General features: G+C 46.6%; 1 protein-coding gene across 2 annotated transcripts; it reads left to right on the forward strand.

The window, feature by feature from the left end:
- Positions 1-9,649: 9,649 nt before the first annotated feature.
- Positions 9,650-14,442, forward strand: LOC103629720 (potassium transporter 10). Of its 2 annotated transcripts, none has more exons than XM_008650835.4 (9): positions 9,650-10,090; positions 10,281-10,830; positions 10,925-10,978; positions 11,905-12,165; positions 12,255-12,307; positions 12,405-12,528; positions 12,630-12,884; positions 12,974-13,380; positions 13,503-14,442. In XM_008650835.4, the coding sequence occupies exons 1-9, from the start codon at positions 10,028-10,030 to the stop codon at positions 14,178-14,180; spliced, it is 2,445 nt and encodes an 814-aa protein (XP_008649057.1). In that variant the 5' UTR covers positions 9,650-10,027; the 3' UTR covers positions 14,181-14,442. The 2 variants fall into 2 exon arrangements, with proteins under 2 accessions (XP_008649057.1, XP_008649058.1); XM_008650836.4 differs by having other exon boundaries at positions 9,791-10,124.
- The last annotated feature ends 2,974 nt before the right edge of the window (positions 14,443-17,416 follow it).

The following is a 17,416-nucleotide window of genomic DNA, read 5'->3' on the forward strand; positions in this document are numbered from 1 at the left end:
GTCACTTCTAAGCGCCAAGAGCGCAAGAAGTATAGTAAGATCCCCCTGCGCTACCCTCGCATTCCTAAACATACACCTTTACTTTCCGTCCCATTAGGCAAACCACCAACTTTTAATGGTGAAGATTATGCTATGTGGAGTAATTTGATGCGATTTCATCTAACCTCTCTCCACAAAAGAATATGGGATGTTGTTGAGTATGGTGTACAGGTACCATCAATAGGGGATGAGGACTATGACACGGACGAAGTGGCCCAAATCGAGCACTTCAACTCCCAAGCCGCAACCATCCTCCTTGCCTCCCTAAGCAAGGAGGAATACAACAAAGTACAAGGATTGAAGAACGCCAAGGAGATTTGGGACCTACTCAAGACGGCGCACGAGGGTGATGAACTCACCAAGATCACCAAGCGGGAAACAATCGAGGGGGAGCTCGGTCGCTTCCGTCTTCGCCAAGGGGAGGAGCCACAAGACATGTACAACCGGCTCAAGACCTTGGTGAACCAAGTGCGCAACCTCGGGAGCACAAAATGGGATGACCACGAAGTGGTTAAGGTTATTCTAAGAGCTCTTATTTTCCTTAACCCCACTCAAGTACAATTAATTCGTGGGAATCCTAGATATCCACTAATGACCCCCGAGGAAGTTATCGGGAATTTTGTGAGTTTTGAATGCATGATTAAGGGCTCCAAGAAGATCAACGAGCTTGACGAGCCGTCCACCTCCGAGGCGCAACCGGTGGCCTTCAAGGCAACGGAGGAGAAGAAGGAGGAGTCTACACCAAATAGACAACCAATTGACGCCTCCAAGCTCGACAACGAGGAGATGGCCCTAATCATCAAAAGCTTTCGGCAAATTCTCAAGCAACGGAAGGGGAAGGACTACAAACCCCGTTCCAAGAAGGTTTGCTACAAGTGTGGTAAGCCCGGTCACTTTATTGCAAAATGTCCTATGTCTAGTGACAGTGACAGGGGCGACGACAAGAAGGGAAGAAGAAAGGAGAAGAAGAAGTATTACAAGAAGAAGGGCGGCGATGCCCATGTTTGTCGGGAGTGGGACTCCGACGAAAGCTCAAGCGACTCCTCCTCCGACGAGGACGCCGCCAACATCGCCGTCACCAAGGGCCTTCTCTTTCCCAACGTCGGCCACAAGTGTCTCATGGCCAAGGACGGCAAAAAGAAGGTAAAATCAAGGTCCTCCACTAAATATGAAACATCTAGTGATGAGGATGATGATAAAAATGAGGAGGATAACTTGCGTATTCTTTTTGCTAACCTTAACATGGAACAAAAGGAAAAATTAAATGAACTAATTAGTGCCATCCATGAAAAGGATGATCTCTTGGACTCCCAAGAGGACTTCCTAATCAAGGAGAATAAGAAACATGTTAAGGTTAAAAATGCTTACGCTCTACAAGTTGAAAAATGTGAAAATTTGTCTAGTGAGCTAAGCACTTGCCGTGAGATGATTGACAACCTTAGAAATGAAAATACTATTTTAAATGCTAAGGTTGATTCACATGTTTGTAATGTTTCAATTCCCAATCTTAGAAATGATAACGTTGACTTGCTTGCTAAGATTGATGAATTGAATGCATCTCTTGCTAGCCTTAGAATAGAGAATGAAAATTTAATTGCTAAGGCTAAAAATTTTGATGTTTGCAATGCTACTATTTCCGACCTTAGAACTAAGAATGAAATGTTGCATGCTAAGGTTGTAGAACTTAAATCTTGCAAACCCTCTACATCTAATGTTGAGCATGTTTCTATTTGCACTAGATGTAGAGATATTAATGTTGATGCTATCCATGATCACCTAGCCTTAATTAAAAAACAAAATGATCATATAGCTAAACTAGATGCTAAAATTGCCGAGCACAACTTAGAAAATGAGAAATTTAAATTTGCTCGTAGCATGCTTTATAATGGGAGACGCCCTGGCATCAAGGATGGCATTGGCTTCCAAAGGGGAGACAATGTCAAACTTAATGCCCCTCCTAAGAACTTGTCTAACTTTGTTAAGGGCAAAGCTCCCATGCCTCAGGATAACGAGGGTTACATTTTATACCCTGCAGGCTATCCTGAGAGCAAAATTAGGAAGATTCATTCTAGGAAGTCTCACTCTGGCCCTAACCATGCTTTCATGTATAAGGGTGAGACATCTAGTTCTAGGCAACCAACCCGTGCCAAGTTGCCTAAGAAGAAAATTCCTAATGCATCAAATGATCATGCCATTTCATTTAAAACTTTTGATGCATCTTATGTGCTTACTAGCAAATCCGGCAAAGTAGTTGCCAAATTTGTAGGGGGCAAACACAAGGATTCCAAGACTTGTGTTTGGGTACCCAAAGTTCTTGTATCTAATGCCAAAGGACCCAAAACAGTTTGGGTACCTAAAGTCAAGAACTAAATTTGTTTTGTAGGTTTATGCATCCGGGGGCTCAAGTTGGATACTCGACAGCGGGTGCACAAACCACATGACCGGGGAGAAAAGGATGTTCTCCTCATATGAGAAAAACAAAGATCCCCAACAAGCTATCACATTCGGGGATGGAAATCAAGGGTTGGTCAAAGGTTTGGGTAAAATTGCTATTTCACCTGACCATTCCATTTCCAATGTTTTTCTTGTTGATTCATTAGATTACAACTTGCTTTCTGTTTCCCAATTATGTCAAATGGGCTACAACTGTCTTTTTACTGATATAGGTGTCACTGTCTTTAGAAGAAGTGATGATTCAATAGCATTTAAGGGTGTGTTAGAGGGTCAGCTATACTTAGTAGATTTTGATAGAGCTGAGCTCGACACATGTTTAATTGCTAAGACTAACATGGGTTGGCTCTGGCACCGCCGACTAGCCCATGTTGGGATGAAGAATCTTCATAAGCTTCTAAAGGGAGAGCACATTTTAGGACTAACCAATGTTCATTTTGAGAAAGACAGGATTTCTAGCGCATGCCAAGCAGGGAAGCAAGTTGGCACTCATCATCCACACAAGAACATAATGACGACTGACAGGCCACTTGAGCTCCTACACATGGATCTATTCGGCCCGATCGCTTACATAAGCATCGGCGGGAGTAAGTACTGTCTAGTTATTGTGGATGATTATTCTCGCTTCACTTGGGTATTCTTTTTACAGGAAAAATCTCAAACCCAAGAGACCTTAAAAGGATTCTTGAGACGAGCTCAAAATGAGTTCGGCTTAAGGATCAAGAAAATAAGAAGCGACAACGGGACGGAGTTCAAGAACTCTCAAATTGAAGGCTTCCTTGAGGAGGAGGGCATCAAGCATGAGTTCTCCTCTCCCTACACGCCCCAACAAAATGGTGTAGTAGAGAGGAAGAATCGAACTCTATTGGACATGGCAAGAACCATGCTTGATGAGTACAAGACACCGGACCGGTTTTGGGCCGAAGCGGTCAACACCGCCTGCTACGCCATCAACCGGTTATATCTTCACCGAATCCTCAAGAAGACATCATATGAACTCCTAACCGGTAAAAAGCCAAATATTTCATATCTTAGAGTTTTTGGTAGCAAATGCTTCATTCTTATTAAAAGAGGTAGAAAATCTAAATTTGCTCCTAAAACTGTAGAAGGCTTTTTACTTGGTTATGACTCAAACACAAGGGCATATAGGGTCTTTAACAAGTCCACTGGACTAGTTGAAGTCTCTTGTGACGTTGTGTTTGATGAAACTAACGGCTCTCAAGTAGAGCAAGTTGATCTTGATGAGATAGGTGAAGAACAGGCTCCATGCATCGCGCTAAGGAACATGTCCATCGGGGATGTGTGTCCTAAGGAATCCGAAGAGCCTCCAAGTACACAAGATCAACCATCCTCCTCCATGCAAGCATCTCCACCAACTCAAAATGAGGATGAGGCTCAAAATGATGAAGAGCAAAATCAAGAAGACGAGCCACCTCAAGATGATAGCAATGATCAAGGGGGAGATACAAATGATCAAGAAAAGGAGGATGAGGAAGAACCAAGACCGCCACACCCAAGAGTCCACCAAGCAATCCAACGAGATCACCCCGTCGACACCATCCTCGGCGACATTCATAAGGGGGTAACTACTCGATCTCGGGTTGCTCACTTTTGTGAACATTACTCTTTTGTTTCCTCTATTGAGCCACACAGGGTAGAGGAAGCTCTCCAAGATTCGGATTGGGTGGTGGCAATGCAAGAGGAGCTCAACAATTTCACGAGGAACGAGGTATGGCATTTAGTTCCACGTCCTAACCAAAATGTTGTAGGAACCAAATGGGTCTTCCGCAACAAGCAAGATGAGCATGGTGTGGTGACAAGGAACAAAGCTCGACTCGTGGCCAAAGGGTATTCACAAGTCGAAGGTTTGGATTTCGGTGAAACCTATGCACCCGTAGCTAGGCTTGAGTCAATTCGCATATTATTGGCCTATGCTACTTATCATGGCTTTAAGCTCTATCAAATGGACGTGAAAAGTGCCTTCCTCAATGGACCGATCAAGGAAGAGGTCTATGTTGAGCAACCTCCCGGCTTTGAAGACAGTGAGTATCCTAATCATGTCTATAGGCTCTCTAAGGCGCTTTATGGGCTCAAGCAAGCCCCAAGAGCATGGTATGAATGCCTTAGAGATTTCCTTATTGCTAATGGCTTCAAAGTCGGTAAGGCCGATCCTACACTCTTTACTAAAACTCTTGAAAATGACTTGTTTGTATGCCAAATTTATGTTGATGATATTATATTTGGGTCTACTAACGAGTCTACATGTGAAGAGTTTAGTAGGATCATGACACAGAAATTCGAGATGTCGATGATGGGGGAGTTGAAGTATTTTCTAGGATTCCAAGTCAAGCAACTCCAAGAGGGCACCTTCATTAGCCAAACGAAGTACACTCAAGACATTCTTGCTAAGTTTGGGATGAAGGATGCCAAACCCATCAAGACACCCATGGGAACTAATGGGCATCTCGACCTCGACACGGGAGGTAAGTCCGTGGATCAAAAGGTATACCGGTCGATGATTGGTTCATTGCTTTATTTATGTGCATCTCGACCGGACATTATGCTTTCCGTTTGCATGTGTGCAAGATTCCAATCCGACCCTAAGGAATCCCACCTTACGGCCGTAAAACGAATCTTGAGATATTTGGCTTATACCCCTAAGTTTGGGCTTTGGTACCCTCGGGGATCCACATTTGATTTGATTGGTTATTCGGATGCCGATTGGGCGGGGTGCAAAATTAATAGGAAGAGCACATCAGGGACTTGCCAGTTCTTGGGAAGATCCTTGGTGTCTTGGGCTTCAAAGAAGCAAAATTCGGTCGCTCTTTCCACCGCCGAAGCCGAGTACATTGCCGCAGGACATTGTTGCGCGCAATTGCTTTGGATGAGGCAAACCCTGCGGGACTACGGTTACAAATTAACCAAAGTCCCTTTGCTATGTGATAATGAGAGTGCAATCAAAATGGCCGACAATCCCGTCGAGCATAGCCGCACTAAGCACATAGCCATTCGGTATCATTTTCTTAGGGATCACCAACAAAAGGGGGATATCGAGATTTCTTACATTAATACTAAAGATCAATTAGCCGATATCTTTACCAAGCCACTTGATGAACAATCTTTTACCAGACTTAGGCATGAGCTCAATATTCTTGATTCTAGAAATTTCTTTTGCTAAGCTTGCACACATAGCTCATTTGAATACCTTTGATCATATCTCTTCTATATGCTATGACTAATGTGTTTTCAAGTCTATTTCAAACCAAGTCATAGGTATATTGAAAGGGAATTGGAGTCTTCGGCGAAGAAAAAGGCTTCCATTCCGTAACTCATACTTCGCCATCACTCCGAGCAACTCTCTATTCCTTGGGGAGAAATGAGCATCAAAGAAAAGGACTTCATCCTTCAAGGAGAGAGTAAAAGCTCAAAAGCAAAAGGACCGGATTTCGTCTTTGGTATAATCTTAACTCATTTACTTATGACCAAAGGGGAAGAACTTACTTCAAGGGCTCTAATGATTCCGTTTTTGGCGATTCATGCCAAAAAGGGGGAGAAATGAGCCCAAAGCAAAAGGACCGCACCACCACCACCAAATTCAAAAACTTAGTGCTTTCCAAAAGTCTTTATCATTTGGTATCCTATTGTGTTCAAAAGGGGGAGAAAGTAGTATTTCAAAAATGGTATATCAAAACCCTCTTGAACACTAAGAGGTGGATCTCTTTTAGGGGGAGTTTTGTTTAGTCAAAGGAAAAGCATTTGAAACAGGGGGAGGAAATTTCAAATCTTGAAAATGCTTTTGCAAACTCTTATTTATTTACCTTTGACTATTTGCAAAAGATCTATGAAATGGATTTACAAAAAGAATTTGCAAAAACAAAACATGTGGTGCAAACGTGGTCCAAAATGTTAAATAAGAAAGAAACATTCCATGCATATCTTGTAAGTAGTTTTATTGGCTCAATTCCAAGCAACCTTTACACTTACATTATGCAAACTAGTTCAATTATGCACTTCTATATTTGCTTTGGTTTGTGTTGGCATCAATCACCAAAAAGGGGGAGATTGAAAGGGAATTAGGCTTACACCTAGTTCCTATATAATTTTGGTGGTTGAATTGCCCAACACAAATCTTTGGACTAACTAGTTTGCCCAAGTGTATAGATTATACAGGTGTAAAAAGCTCACACTCAGCCAATAAAAAGACCAAGTTTTGGATTCAATAAAGGAGCAAAGGGGCAACCGAGGGCACCCCTGGTCTGGCGCACCGGACTGTCCGGTGTGCCACCAGACAGTGAACAGTACCTGTCCGGTGCACCAGGGGACTCAGACTCCAACTCTTCACTCTCGGGAATTCTCGGAAGCCGGCGCGCTATAATTCACCGGACTGTCCGGTGTGCACCGGACATGTCCGGTGCTCCAAGGAAGCTCGACCTCCTGAACTCGCCAGCCTCGGGTTCGCGCGGCAGCCGCTCCGCTATAATTCACCGGACTGTCCGGTGTGCACCGGACTGTCCGGTGTGCCAGCGGAGCAACGGCTCCCTGCGGCGCCAACGGCTCCCTGCGGTGCATTAAATGCGCGCGCAGCGCGCGCAGAAGTCAGAATCGCCCATACCGGTGCACCGGACATCAAACAGTACATGTCCGGTGTGCACCGGACACCCAGGCGGGCCCACAAGTCAGAAGCTCCAACGGTCGGAATCCAACGGCAATGGTGACGTGGCAGAGGCACCGGACTGTCCGGTGTGCACCGGACTGTCCGGTGCGCCATCGAACAGAGGCTGCCAGCAACGGTCACTTTTGGTGGTTGGGGCTATAAATACCCCAACCACCCCACCATTCATTGCATCCAAGTTTTCCCACTTCTTAACCACTTACAAGAGCTAGGCATTCAATTCTAGACACATACAAAGAGATCAAATCCTCTCCAATTCCACTCAAGCCTTTAGTGACTAGCGAGAGAGATTTGCCGTGTTCTTTTGAGCTCTTGCGCTTGGATCGCATTCTTTCTCTCTCTTGTGCTCTTGTGATCAACACTCGATTGTAACCGAGGCAAGAGGCACCGATTGTGTGGTGACCCTTGCGGGGAAGTTTTGTTCCCGGTTGATTGAGAAGAAGGAAAGCTCACTCGGTCCGAGGGACCGTTTGAGAGAGGGAAGGGTTGAAAGAGACCCGGCCTTTGTGGCCTCCTCAACGGGGAGTAGGTTTGCGAGAACCGAACCTCGGTAAAACAAATCCGCGTGTCACTCTCCTTATTTGCTTGCGATTTGTTTTGCGCCCTCTCTCGCGGACTCGTTTATATTTCTAACGCTAACCCGGCTTGTAGTTGTGATTATTTTTGTAAATTTCAGTTTCGCCCTATTCACCCCCCCTCTAGGCGACTATCACACGGTGGTCGCAATATTTATACTGGTTCGTGCAGAACGTCCCTACTTCTAGCCATGACGGCTTGCGCTACCGGCACCATCGATGATCAAAGCTCGTAGAGAGGGAGGAGGTGGTTACAAAGTGTAGTCATGTCTAAGTCTTGGCTTGGCATCGAGGCTCCGGTCTCTGGGTCCTCCTCCTTTTCGTCGATCCTTCTAGGCGTCTTCTTGTTTGGGGTCTGTCCTGCGTCCGTCGTGTCTTCAGGGATCCAAGAGTCCGTCAGCCTTAAGCCCTTGGCAGACCTCCTCCTTTTATAGGCCAAGGAGGGGATCCACCAAGAGTGGCTTCCTTAAGAAAGGGCCACTGGGCGACGGTGAAGTCGAGCGTTCTACTATGGGGTAAAGCCACACATGCTCGTGGGTCTCGAGATCGCCTGACTGTCTCGTATTCTTTATGGCGAACGAGGGCAGCGTGAGCCCGAACGCCATCATTTGGGCTATATCGACCTCTGCCCTTTGTAGCCCAGGGCTCGGCACGACTCGTCTGTCGTACCCTGCTAGCGGTCTGCGCACTTGCAATTCATGTGCCATGCATTTATGATTTATGATGTAGTTCGTAATTATGACCTTATTGATAGAAAATATCTAATAGATGTCACGTTACTAATAAACAACTACTAGTAAAATCTATAAGGCCCAATACACTAGTACTAGTATCTTGGATATAGATTTATTTGCAACGAAAAACGGTTTTCTCAACTGTATATCTTTCTTTCCCTTCTTTGTTATTTTTATATTATATCTAAATGGCCCATCATTTGTTTTAGCTGATATACATATTATATCTGTACTAGCATATATTTATATTAAATCTAAATGAGCTCTCATTTGTTTTAGATGATATATTATACTTATAGTAGCATATAGGAAGGGATATATCATGAGAGAAGTAAAGCATTTTTTATAGTTTTTATATAATACACTGGTTTTTAATAATACTATAGTATTTTATGTAATAAAGTGTTTGGTCGTATTCTTTAAAATTATGTTTTCAAAACCATGGTATTCTAGATATTATGAGGGCATGTTTGGTAATGCAGTTTTGAAATATTATAATTTTAAAATACCATAACTTACAATTATACATGACACAAATCCTACAATATACCTTTACCATAATAAAATTTCAGTATTGTTTAAAACTGAGATCTGTTTGGTTCCATTGAAAAACCAAAGTATGTGTAGAGAGAAGATATGAAAACTGAGGTCCTGAGTGTAGTTTCAAAAATTCTAAAAATACTATAGTTTTAGATAAACCATGATATTTAAAAATGTGTTTTGCCTGGATCAACCAACCATTGTTTAGCTTCCAATACCACAATATCATCAAATAACATAGTATTATTTCAAAACTGCAAAATTACTGCACTTCCAAACATAACCTGATATTTTTAGAATATTAGAAACTACATCAACCCAAAGTTTCCATGGCATGACTTGTTTTCTTACTAATAATATAGTTTACAATGCCGTATTCAAAAACTGTTTCTACAATATTTTTAGGGCTGGCCAAAACTATGTAGTATCGGAACAATTATCAAGTATAGTACAATAAAACCCTAATTTTAAGAAATATTGTTGTCAAACAAATTTTAGATAGCTAGCATTTGCAATGGTGACAAGTGACAACGTCAGGAGGGCCACACAAAGACAAACAAGAGACGCCCTTTGACCATAGGGAAAACCCACCCGCCGCTTTCTCTCCTGCTTTTATGCCCCCTTGTCTCTTCTTCTCTCGTGTCCCAGTCCCACTCGCCACCAGTATATTCTCTCTCCGCTCTGCACTGCCCACTGCTCGTCTCCTTGCTTGCGCTTCCTCCGTCCCCCTAGCCGCTGCAGGTCCTAGTTGCCCCACCCCTCACGCCAATGCAGCTTCCCCCTGTTTTGTTGCTTTGACCGCCTTAAACACCTCAGGGCCTGCAGATGTCGCACCGAATCACATCCCCTTCACGCCTCCTGCTCGAATTCCTAACGCCCGAGAAACCAATAACCTGGTGGTGATGCCGCTGAGCAACGCCGTCACCGTCACTTAATCCCAACTCCCCCACTAGTTGTCTCTCTTCTTCTCTTCGGTTACAAGAGCAGACCGGAGTTAGCGGGCAGTGGAGGCCGCGATGAAGAGCCCCCCTGTCATGGACCCCGAGGCGCCGCCGGCGGGCACTCCTCCCGATGACGAGGTACGGTGGCCGGAGTTGTCTGCTGTTTGAAAAGGTCCAATCTTGCCGGGCGGCTCCTGTTCTCTCGTCGTCACCCTGGCTCCTGAATCTCGGAATGCCCCATGTCCGGGGGTTTTCTTGCGACCTTGGAGAGTCCCGGTCCTGAAATGCGCTGGTTTCTTTTGTTTGTGTGGCTGCGCTGTGTCCGCAGGAGGAGAAGCGGGGAGGACGGAAGGGGGTGCCGTGGCGGATGACGCTGAGCCTGGCTTACCAGAGTCTCGGCGTGGTGTACGGCGACCTCAGCACATCGCCGCTGTACGTCTACAAGGCGGCGTTCGCGGAGGACATCCAGCACACGGAGAGCAACGAGGAGATCCTCGGCGTGCTCTCCTTCGTCTTCTGGACGCTCACGCTCGTCCCGCTCCTCAAGTACGTCTGTGTCGTCCTCCGCGCCGACGACCACGGCGAGGGCGGCACCTTCGCGCTCTACTCCCTCCTCTGCCGCCACGCGCGCGCCGCGCTCCTCCCGCCAGGACGAACCGCCGCCTGGGACGAGGACCAGTTCTCGGACGGAGCCGGCGGTGGCACCAACAAGGCTACGGCGCAGAATGGCAATGCTGTGACGCTGGGAGGGGGCGCCGCCGCCAGCGTCAGGAGGCTGCTGGAGCGGCACAAAGTGCTGCAGCGGGTTCTGCTCGTGCTGGCGCTGGTGGGCACCTGCATGGTGATCGGCGACGGCGTGCTCACGCCGGCCATCTCCGGTGAGTCCGCTATCGCCTTGCCTGATTTGTTTGGGCTGTGTTGGTGTGCTGTGTAGTTCCGTTCCGATTCTGACATGCTGCTCTGCTGTTGCAGTGTTCTCTGCGGTCTCCGGGCTGGAGCTGTCCATGGCGAAAGAACATCATAAATGTGAGGATCCAATCATCGCCCTTCTATTGATTTTGTATTTGTTGTCTAGATTTGTCTTTGTAGCTTTATAGGTAGCCCTGTTCTGTTCGTCGATTGAAGTTGTTAGTCAAATGAATCAGGGTCCATCTCAAAGTTTCCTGGTACAATCATACAATTTGTGAGATGTGTTATGTCTCCGACTCTCCGTCTTGTTTCAGTGACTGCTTCTTATCTGTGACAAGTTTGCAAGACTGGATTTGTTGTATTTGGAGTTTCTCATAGGAAAAGGTGGTCAAATCAGATGTCTTGTAACTGAAGAATTTGGTTACTGGAAGTTTTAATCCCATGGTGTGAACTGTCGAACACAATCGCCTCGAGTTATCTCTCTGTTTAATCTGAAGTTGTGGTGGAGATACAGTTCATCTTGGAGGGTCTTTGATTCTTTGACTGGGAGAACAGGAAGAGATCATCAAAGAAGACAGATCTCTTTAGTAGTCATGTATACTGACAATTTTCATGTGTAGCAAAATCTAACTATTGGTCAACCCATGCTACAATACATGGAACTACTCATTTTTTAGGGATATAGGTAGAGGTCTTAAACTGAACTGCTCGTCATAGAGGAAGGATAACAGTTCATGTAAGATATGCTACCCAAATTGATGCTGTGTTAGTATAAAAAAGTGGGATGGCAGAAAGATGGTACCACACAGTAAGATTCAGGGACTTGGGGGAAAAAAGGGCCACTTGTGCTGAAAGAAGTTCACATTTGCCAAGGTCAAATTGTGAAGCAAAGGACCCTATTCTTGACTTTTCAAATAATAATTTCCGCTTTGTCAAGCTAATTATGACATTACTTTATTCTGATTCCCTTTTGCGCCAATAATGTGCTGTTTTATTCCAAGTCCCTTCTGACTGTATCAAGTTCTGCTAATGTGAATCTGCAGATGTGGAACTTCCTATTGCCTGTATCATACTGGTTTGCCTGTTTGCACTGCAACACTACGGTACACACCGGGTTGGCTTCATTTTTGCTCCAGTGGTGATCACATGGCTCCTATGTATAACCCTGATCGGTGTTTACAATATTATTCACTGGGAACCCACTGTATATCGAGCATTATCTCCGTATTACATGTACAAGTTCTTGAGGAAGACACAGAGAGGAGGTTGGATGTCCCTGGGAGGAATACTGTTATGTGTAACCGGTACTGTGCTCAGCAAACCATTTCCGAACCTTTTGTCTTGATCTTTGGAGTGTCTCTCTTACTACAAGGTGACTCTTTCACTCTTTCAGGTTCTGAAGCAATGTTTGCTGATCTGGGGCATTTCAACCAGTTGTCAATACAGGTGAAGAATGTTTGCTGCAAACTAACTTTTTCTCTGTGTTTCATCCTAGAAGCAGTATATGGCGAATTATTCTCTGATAAAAAAAATTCTTGGGCAGATTGCTTTTACATGCATGGTGTATCCAGCATTGATCCTTGCATACATGGGACAAGCTGCTTATCTGTGTAAGCATCATATCATGGAAAGTGACTACAGGATCGGATTCTATGTGTCTGTGCCAGGCAAGTTATTCTCGTCGTCAGTTCTTATCTTCAGAGATGCGAACCATAGCACGATATCGGACTCGGTGCTGATTCTTAATGCTTACAATGTACCATTTCAGAGAAAATTAGGTGGCCCATTATGGCAATTGGTATTCTTGCAGCAGTTGTGGGAAGCCAAGCCGTCATCACTGGTACATTCTCAATGATCAAGCAGTGCGCTTCTCTGGGCTGCTTTCCTCGGGTGAAGATAATCCATACATCTGCCAAAGTACACGGGCAAATATACATCCCTGAGATCAATTGGATTATGATGATACTGTGCTTAGCTGTAACCATTGGTTTTAGGAACACAAAACACTTGGGAAATGCATCAGGTATGCCAATGTATATACATACATACTAAAAGTGAGTAGTAATGGCTGTCCATCTGACCATCTCACATCTACTTGTTATTTTTACATAGGATTGGCTATTATAACCGTCATGCTGGTCACAACGTGCCTGATGTCCCTGGTGATAGTCCTGTGCTGGCATAAGAGCATATTCCTTGCGATTGGCTTCATCCTGTTCTTTGGGACCATTGAGGCACTGTACTTCTCAGCCGCACTCATCAAGTTCAGGGAGGGAGCCTGGGTCCCAATCGTTCTTGCTCTCATCTTCATCCTGATAATGTGCGTCTGGCACTATGGCACCATCAAGAAGTACGAGTTCGACGTCCAGAGCAAGGTCTCCATCAACTGGCTCCTTGGTCTCAGCCCGAACCTTGGCATTGTCCGCGTCCGTGGCATTGGCCTCATCCACACCGAGCTCGAAACCGGCATCCCAGCTATCTTCTCGCATTTCGTCACCAACTTGCCTGCCTTTCACCAGGTAGCCTCGATTCTTCCTTGTCCAATTGATGGTTCCATACTTCCATTGTCCAAAGTTGAGACATGGATTCAGAAGTACGTTTGCCCTGCTATTGAGTATTGAGAATCGTTGGTCATGACCAGGTACTCATATTTATGTGCATCAAGAACGTGCCGATACCACATGTCCGGCCTGAAGAGCGGTTCCTCGTCGGAAGGATCGGCCCCAAGCAGTACAGAATCTACCGGTGCATCGTCAGGTACGGCTACCAAGACTTCCACAAGGACGACGTGGAGTTCGAGAAGGAGCTGGTGTGCAGCGTGGCCGAGTTCATCCGGTCAGGGTCGTCCAAGCTGAACGGCACGGCTGAGGAGGTCGACGAGGAGGAGGAGCAGCGCATGGCGGTCGTCCGCTCCAACAGCGTCCGCATGCTGGAGGAAGAGGCCACGGTGCAGAACACCGTCGGGGTCGGCCCGTCGTCGCGGGCCAGCAGGGAGATACAGTCGCCGTCGCCGGCCCCGGCGACTGGGGTTGGGCCCAAGAACAAGAAGCGGGTGCGGTTCGTGCTGCCGGCAGCGAGCCCGAAGCCGGACGCCGGCGCGCAGGAGGAGCTGCAGGAGCTGTCGGACGCGCGGGAGGCCGGCATGGCGTTCATCCTGGGCCGCTCGCACGTGAAGGCGAAGAGCGGGTCCGGCTTCCTCCGCCGGCTCGTGATCAACTTCTGCTACGACTTCCTGCGGAGGAACAGCCGGGGACCCCGCTACGCCGTCACCGTCCCGCACGCCTCCACGCTGGAGGTCGGTATGGTGTACTTTATCTGACTGGACTGAACTGAACAGCCCCCTGAAACTAACTCTGGGAGTGAGAAACTCAGAAACATAGGAACATGAAAAGATAAGATGAGGTGAAACAAAAAAAAAGGTTTTCAGCTGTATATGCTAGGTTTTGTAACTGCTGGTGAGTTTCGTTGTAAAATGCAGCCCTGTTTTCTTGTTAGGCGTTCAGCTTCTCTCGTAATCCACTAGAAAATTTATTATTATGGGCTAGTTTGGTAATATATTTTTTCGAGGTATTTCTATTTTTCGATGGAAAATTAGTTCATTTAAATGAAGCTCAAGTTCTCAAACTGCTGCAAGATCAGCCAAGATTCTTCCAGCTACAGCCTAGAAACGCCGGGAAGTACCTGGCCAGCCCAGGCCAACACGTACGCTGCTCGCGAGATGTGAGCGTGGCTGCCGCGCACGAGGCGATGAGGTGTGATCTGCTCAAAGAATTATCGTGCCTGGTGCTCCGTTGAAGTGCAGGGACAGAAGCACACACTTTGCTCCTCGGAGACACGTACCATGACGAATACTCGGCAACATATGAGGTCTGCAATGCATTGGCCTCCCGGCTCCCGCCGTCGCCGAGCGATCCGTGCGACCAATGGATTATGTCAGTTGTTGTTGATCGTTATGCAATGCTCTGCGTGGTGAGTGATGACTGCTGCAGTTGAGAATTGTCGTCTAGTATGACCTCAATGCCTTAGGGGGTGTTTGGTTTCTAGGGACTAATGTTTAGTCCCTTCATTTTGTTCCATTTTAGTATATAAATTGACAAATATAGAAACTAAAATAGAGTTTTAGTTTCTATATTTGATAATTTTGTAACTAAAGTGGAATAAAATGTAGGGACTAAAAATTAGTCCCTAGAAACCAAACACCCCCTTATTCTTGTGAGAGCAGTTTTGGTCCAAAAGTTTATCAGATCATTCTCGTTTCACGCCAGTGGCGTAGATAAAGCAAAATTGAGAAGGGTGTATTTAGACCATAAGGTACATAACTTTTTTTTTCTAGGAGTGCATATATGATGAAATTTTAACTGAATATATAAGATTGGTATTTTGTGAGAGTACATTTGCATCCACCATGTTGAACCTAGCATACAAAAGTACGTGATAGAAGGAAGTTTACAATTACAAGTGAGCAAGACTTTCAGGTTTGCTACACTGTACCAGATCCTGATGAAAACACAAAGATAACCTGGGGATTGGGGAATAAGTTAGCACAGCAAAGGACATGATGTCACGAGGTATAAGGCATTGTTTGTTTACTTATAAGATTAGCTTGTGGATTATATAAGCATCTATTGATCTGCTTATGGATTATCATAATTTAGGTATTTTAATTATATAATTCACCTAATAATATGTGTAGTTTGTTTACCTCTCAATTCATTTAAGCTAGATCATACATTGCTTTGTTTGTTTGGGCTTTTTTCAGGTTCTCGCCATCAAAAGCTGCTGCAGACTACCAAATGCTCTAGTTTTTCAGACCGCTTCTATAAAAATCGCTTTGGTAAAAACCGTCTAAAGTCAACATAAAACACAAAATCGGTCGAGTCGTCAAAATAGTAGGAATTCATCGCTTCTAGATCTTGAACCTTTTGGACCATTTCATCTTTCTCTGCCCGCTATCTTCATGGTACTCAGGTTTTTCTCACAGCCAGATTCTCTCCACAGCTAGATTCTCAGAAAAGTTGGTCAGAAAAAAGTTAAACCAAACAGGTCCATAATCCATAAGATAAATAAATAGGGTGGGCTAAATAATGTTTAACTATGTGATATATATAAATTATAGTGACCCACAAGCATAACTAGTATGTATATATTATCTATTCCCTCTGTCGGCGTTTCGACCACGGGGGGTCCCTGGACCGACGAGTAAATTTTTCGCTGCGCGTCCCAGCCAGATGGGTTGGCGCAAGATGGAACACAAGGGGGAAAACGCGGCTCGTGTTATCCCGCGCCAGGGGGTGTGCTCGTAGTAGGGGTTACAAGCGTTCGCGCGAGAGAGAGTGAGCATGTTCGTCAGCTCGTTCTCCCGCGCGACCCTCTCGCATGAAGGCTCTGGACCTTCCTTTTATAGATGCAAGGAGAGGGTCCAGGTGTACAATGGGGGGTGTAGCTAGGCGCTAACGTGTCTAGCAGAGAGGTGCCTGAGCCCTGTGTACATGCCAACGTGGCTGTCGGAGAGGTGCTAGAGCCCTGTGTACGCGGTATCGTGGCCGTCGGAGAAGTGCTTGAGCCCTGTAGAAGCACAGCTGTCGGTGCTGCTGGGATCTTGCTGACGTCTCCTTGCTTCCGTAGGGGGCTGAGAACCACCGTCGTCATGGACGCACGCGGGGAGCCATCATTACTTGTTACCGGGGCGAGCCAGATGGGACGCCGGTCTTGTTCCCCCGTAGTCTGAGCTAGCTAGGGGTAGGGTAATGATGTATCCCCCGTGGCGCGGTCGGTCCGAGCCCAAGGTCGAGCGAGACGGAGACTCCTCCTGAGGCCGAGGCCGGGGTCGGGCGAGGATGCGATTCCTCCCGAGGCCGAGGTTGAGGCCGAGCCCTGGGGTCGGGTGAGGCGGAGACCACCTTCCGAGGCCGAGGTTGAGGCCGAGCCCTAGGGTCGGGCGAGGCGGAGACCTCCCGAGGCCGAGGCCTAAGGTCGGGCGAGGCGGAGCTTTCTGTTGCGCCTGAGGCTGAACTTGGCTGTTGTCAGTCTCACCCTGGTGGGTGGCACATCAGTCGGAGTGGGGCGAGCGGCGCTGTTTTCCTGTCAGGTCGGTCAGTGAAAGGGCGAAGTGACTGCGGTCACTTCGACCTTGTCGACTGAGGCACGTTTGTCAGGATAAGGTGTCCGGCGATCCTCGCATTGAATGCGCCTGCGATACGGTCGGTTGGAGAGGCGATTTGGCCAAGGTTGCTTCTCGACGAAGCCTGCCTGAGTTGAGCCTCGGGCGTGCCGAGGGTGCGCCCACTGCCTGAGAAGGTCCTCGGGCGAGACGTAACTTCGTCCGGGACTACAGTTCCCGCCCGAGGCTGGGCTCGGGCGAGGCGAGATCGCGTCCCTTGGGTAGACGAAGCCTTGACCTGAATCATGCCCATTAGTCTCTGCAGCTTGTGCTGATGGCGGTTACCAGCCGTGTTTAGGAGTGTTGGGGGTACCCCTAATTACGGTACCCGACAGTAGCCCCCGAGCCTCAAAGGGAGTGTTGGTACTCGCTTGGAGGCTTTTGCCGCACTTTTT

Source organism: Zea mays, chromosome 6, assembly GCF_902167145.1.
Source record: "Zea mays cultivar B73 chromosome 6, Zm-B73-REFERENCE-NAM-5.0, whole genome shotgun sequence".
NCBI classification, from domain to species: Eukaryota; Viridiplantae; Streptophyta; class Magnoliopsida; order Poales; family Poaceae; genus Zea; species Zea mays.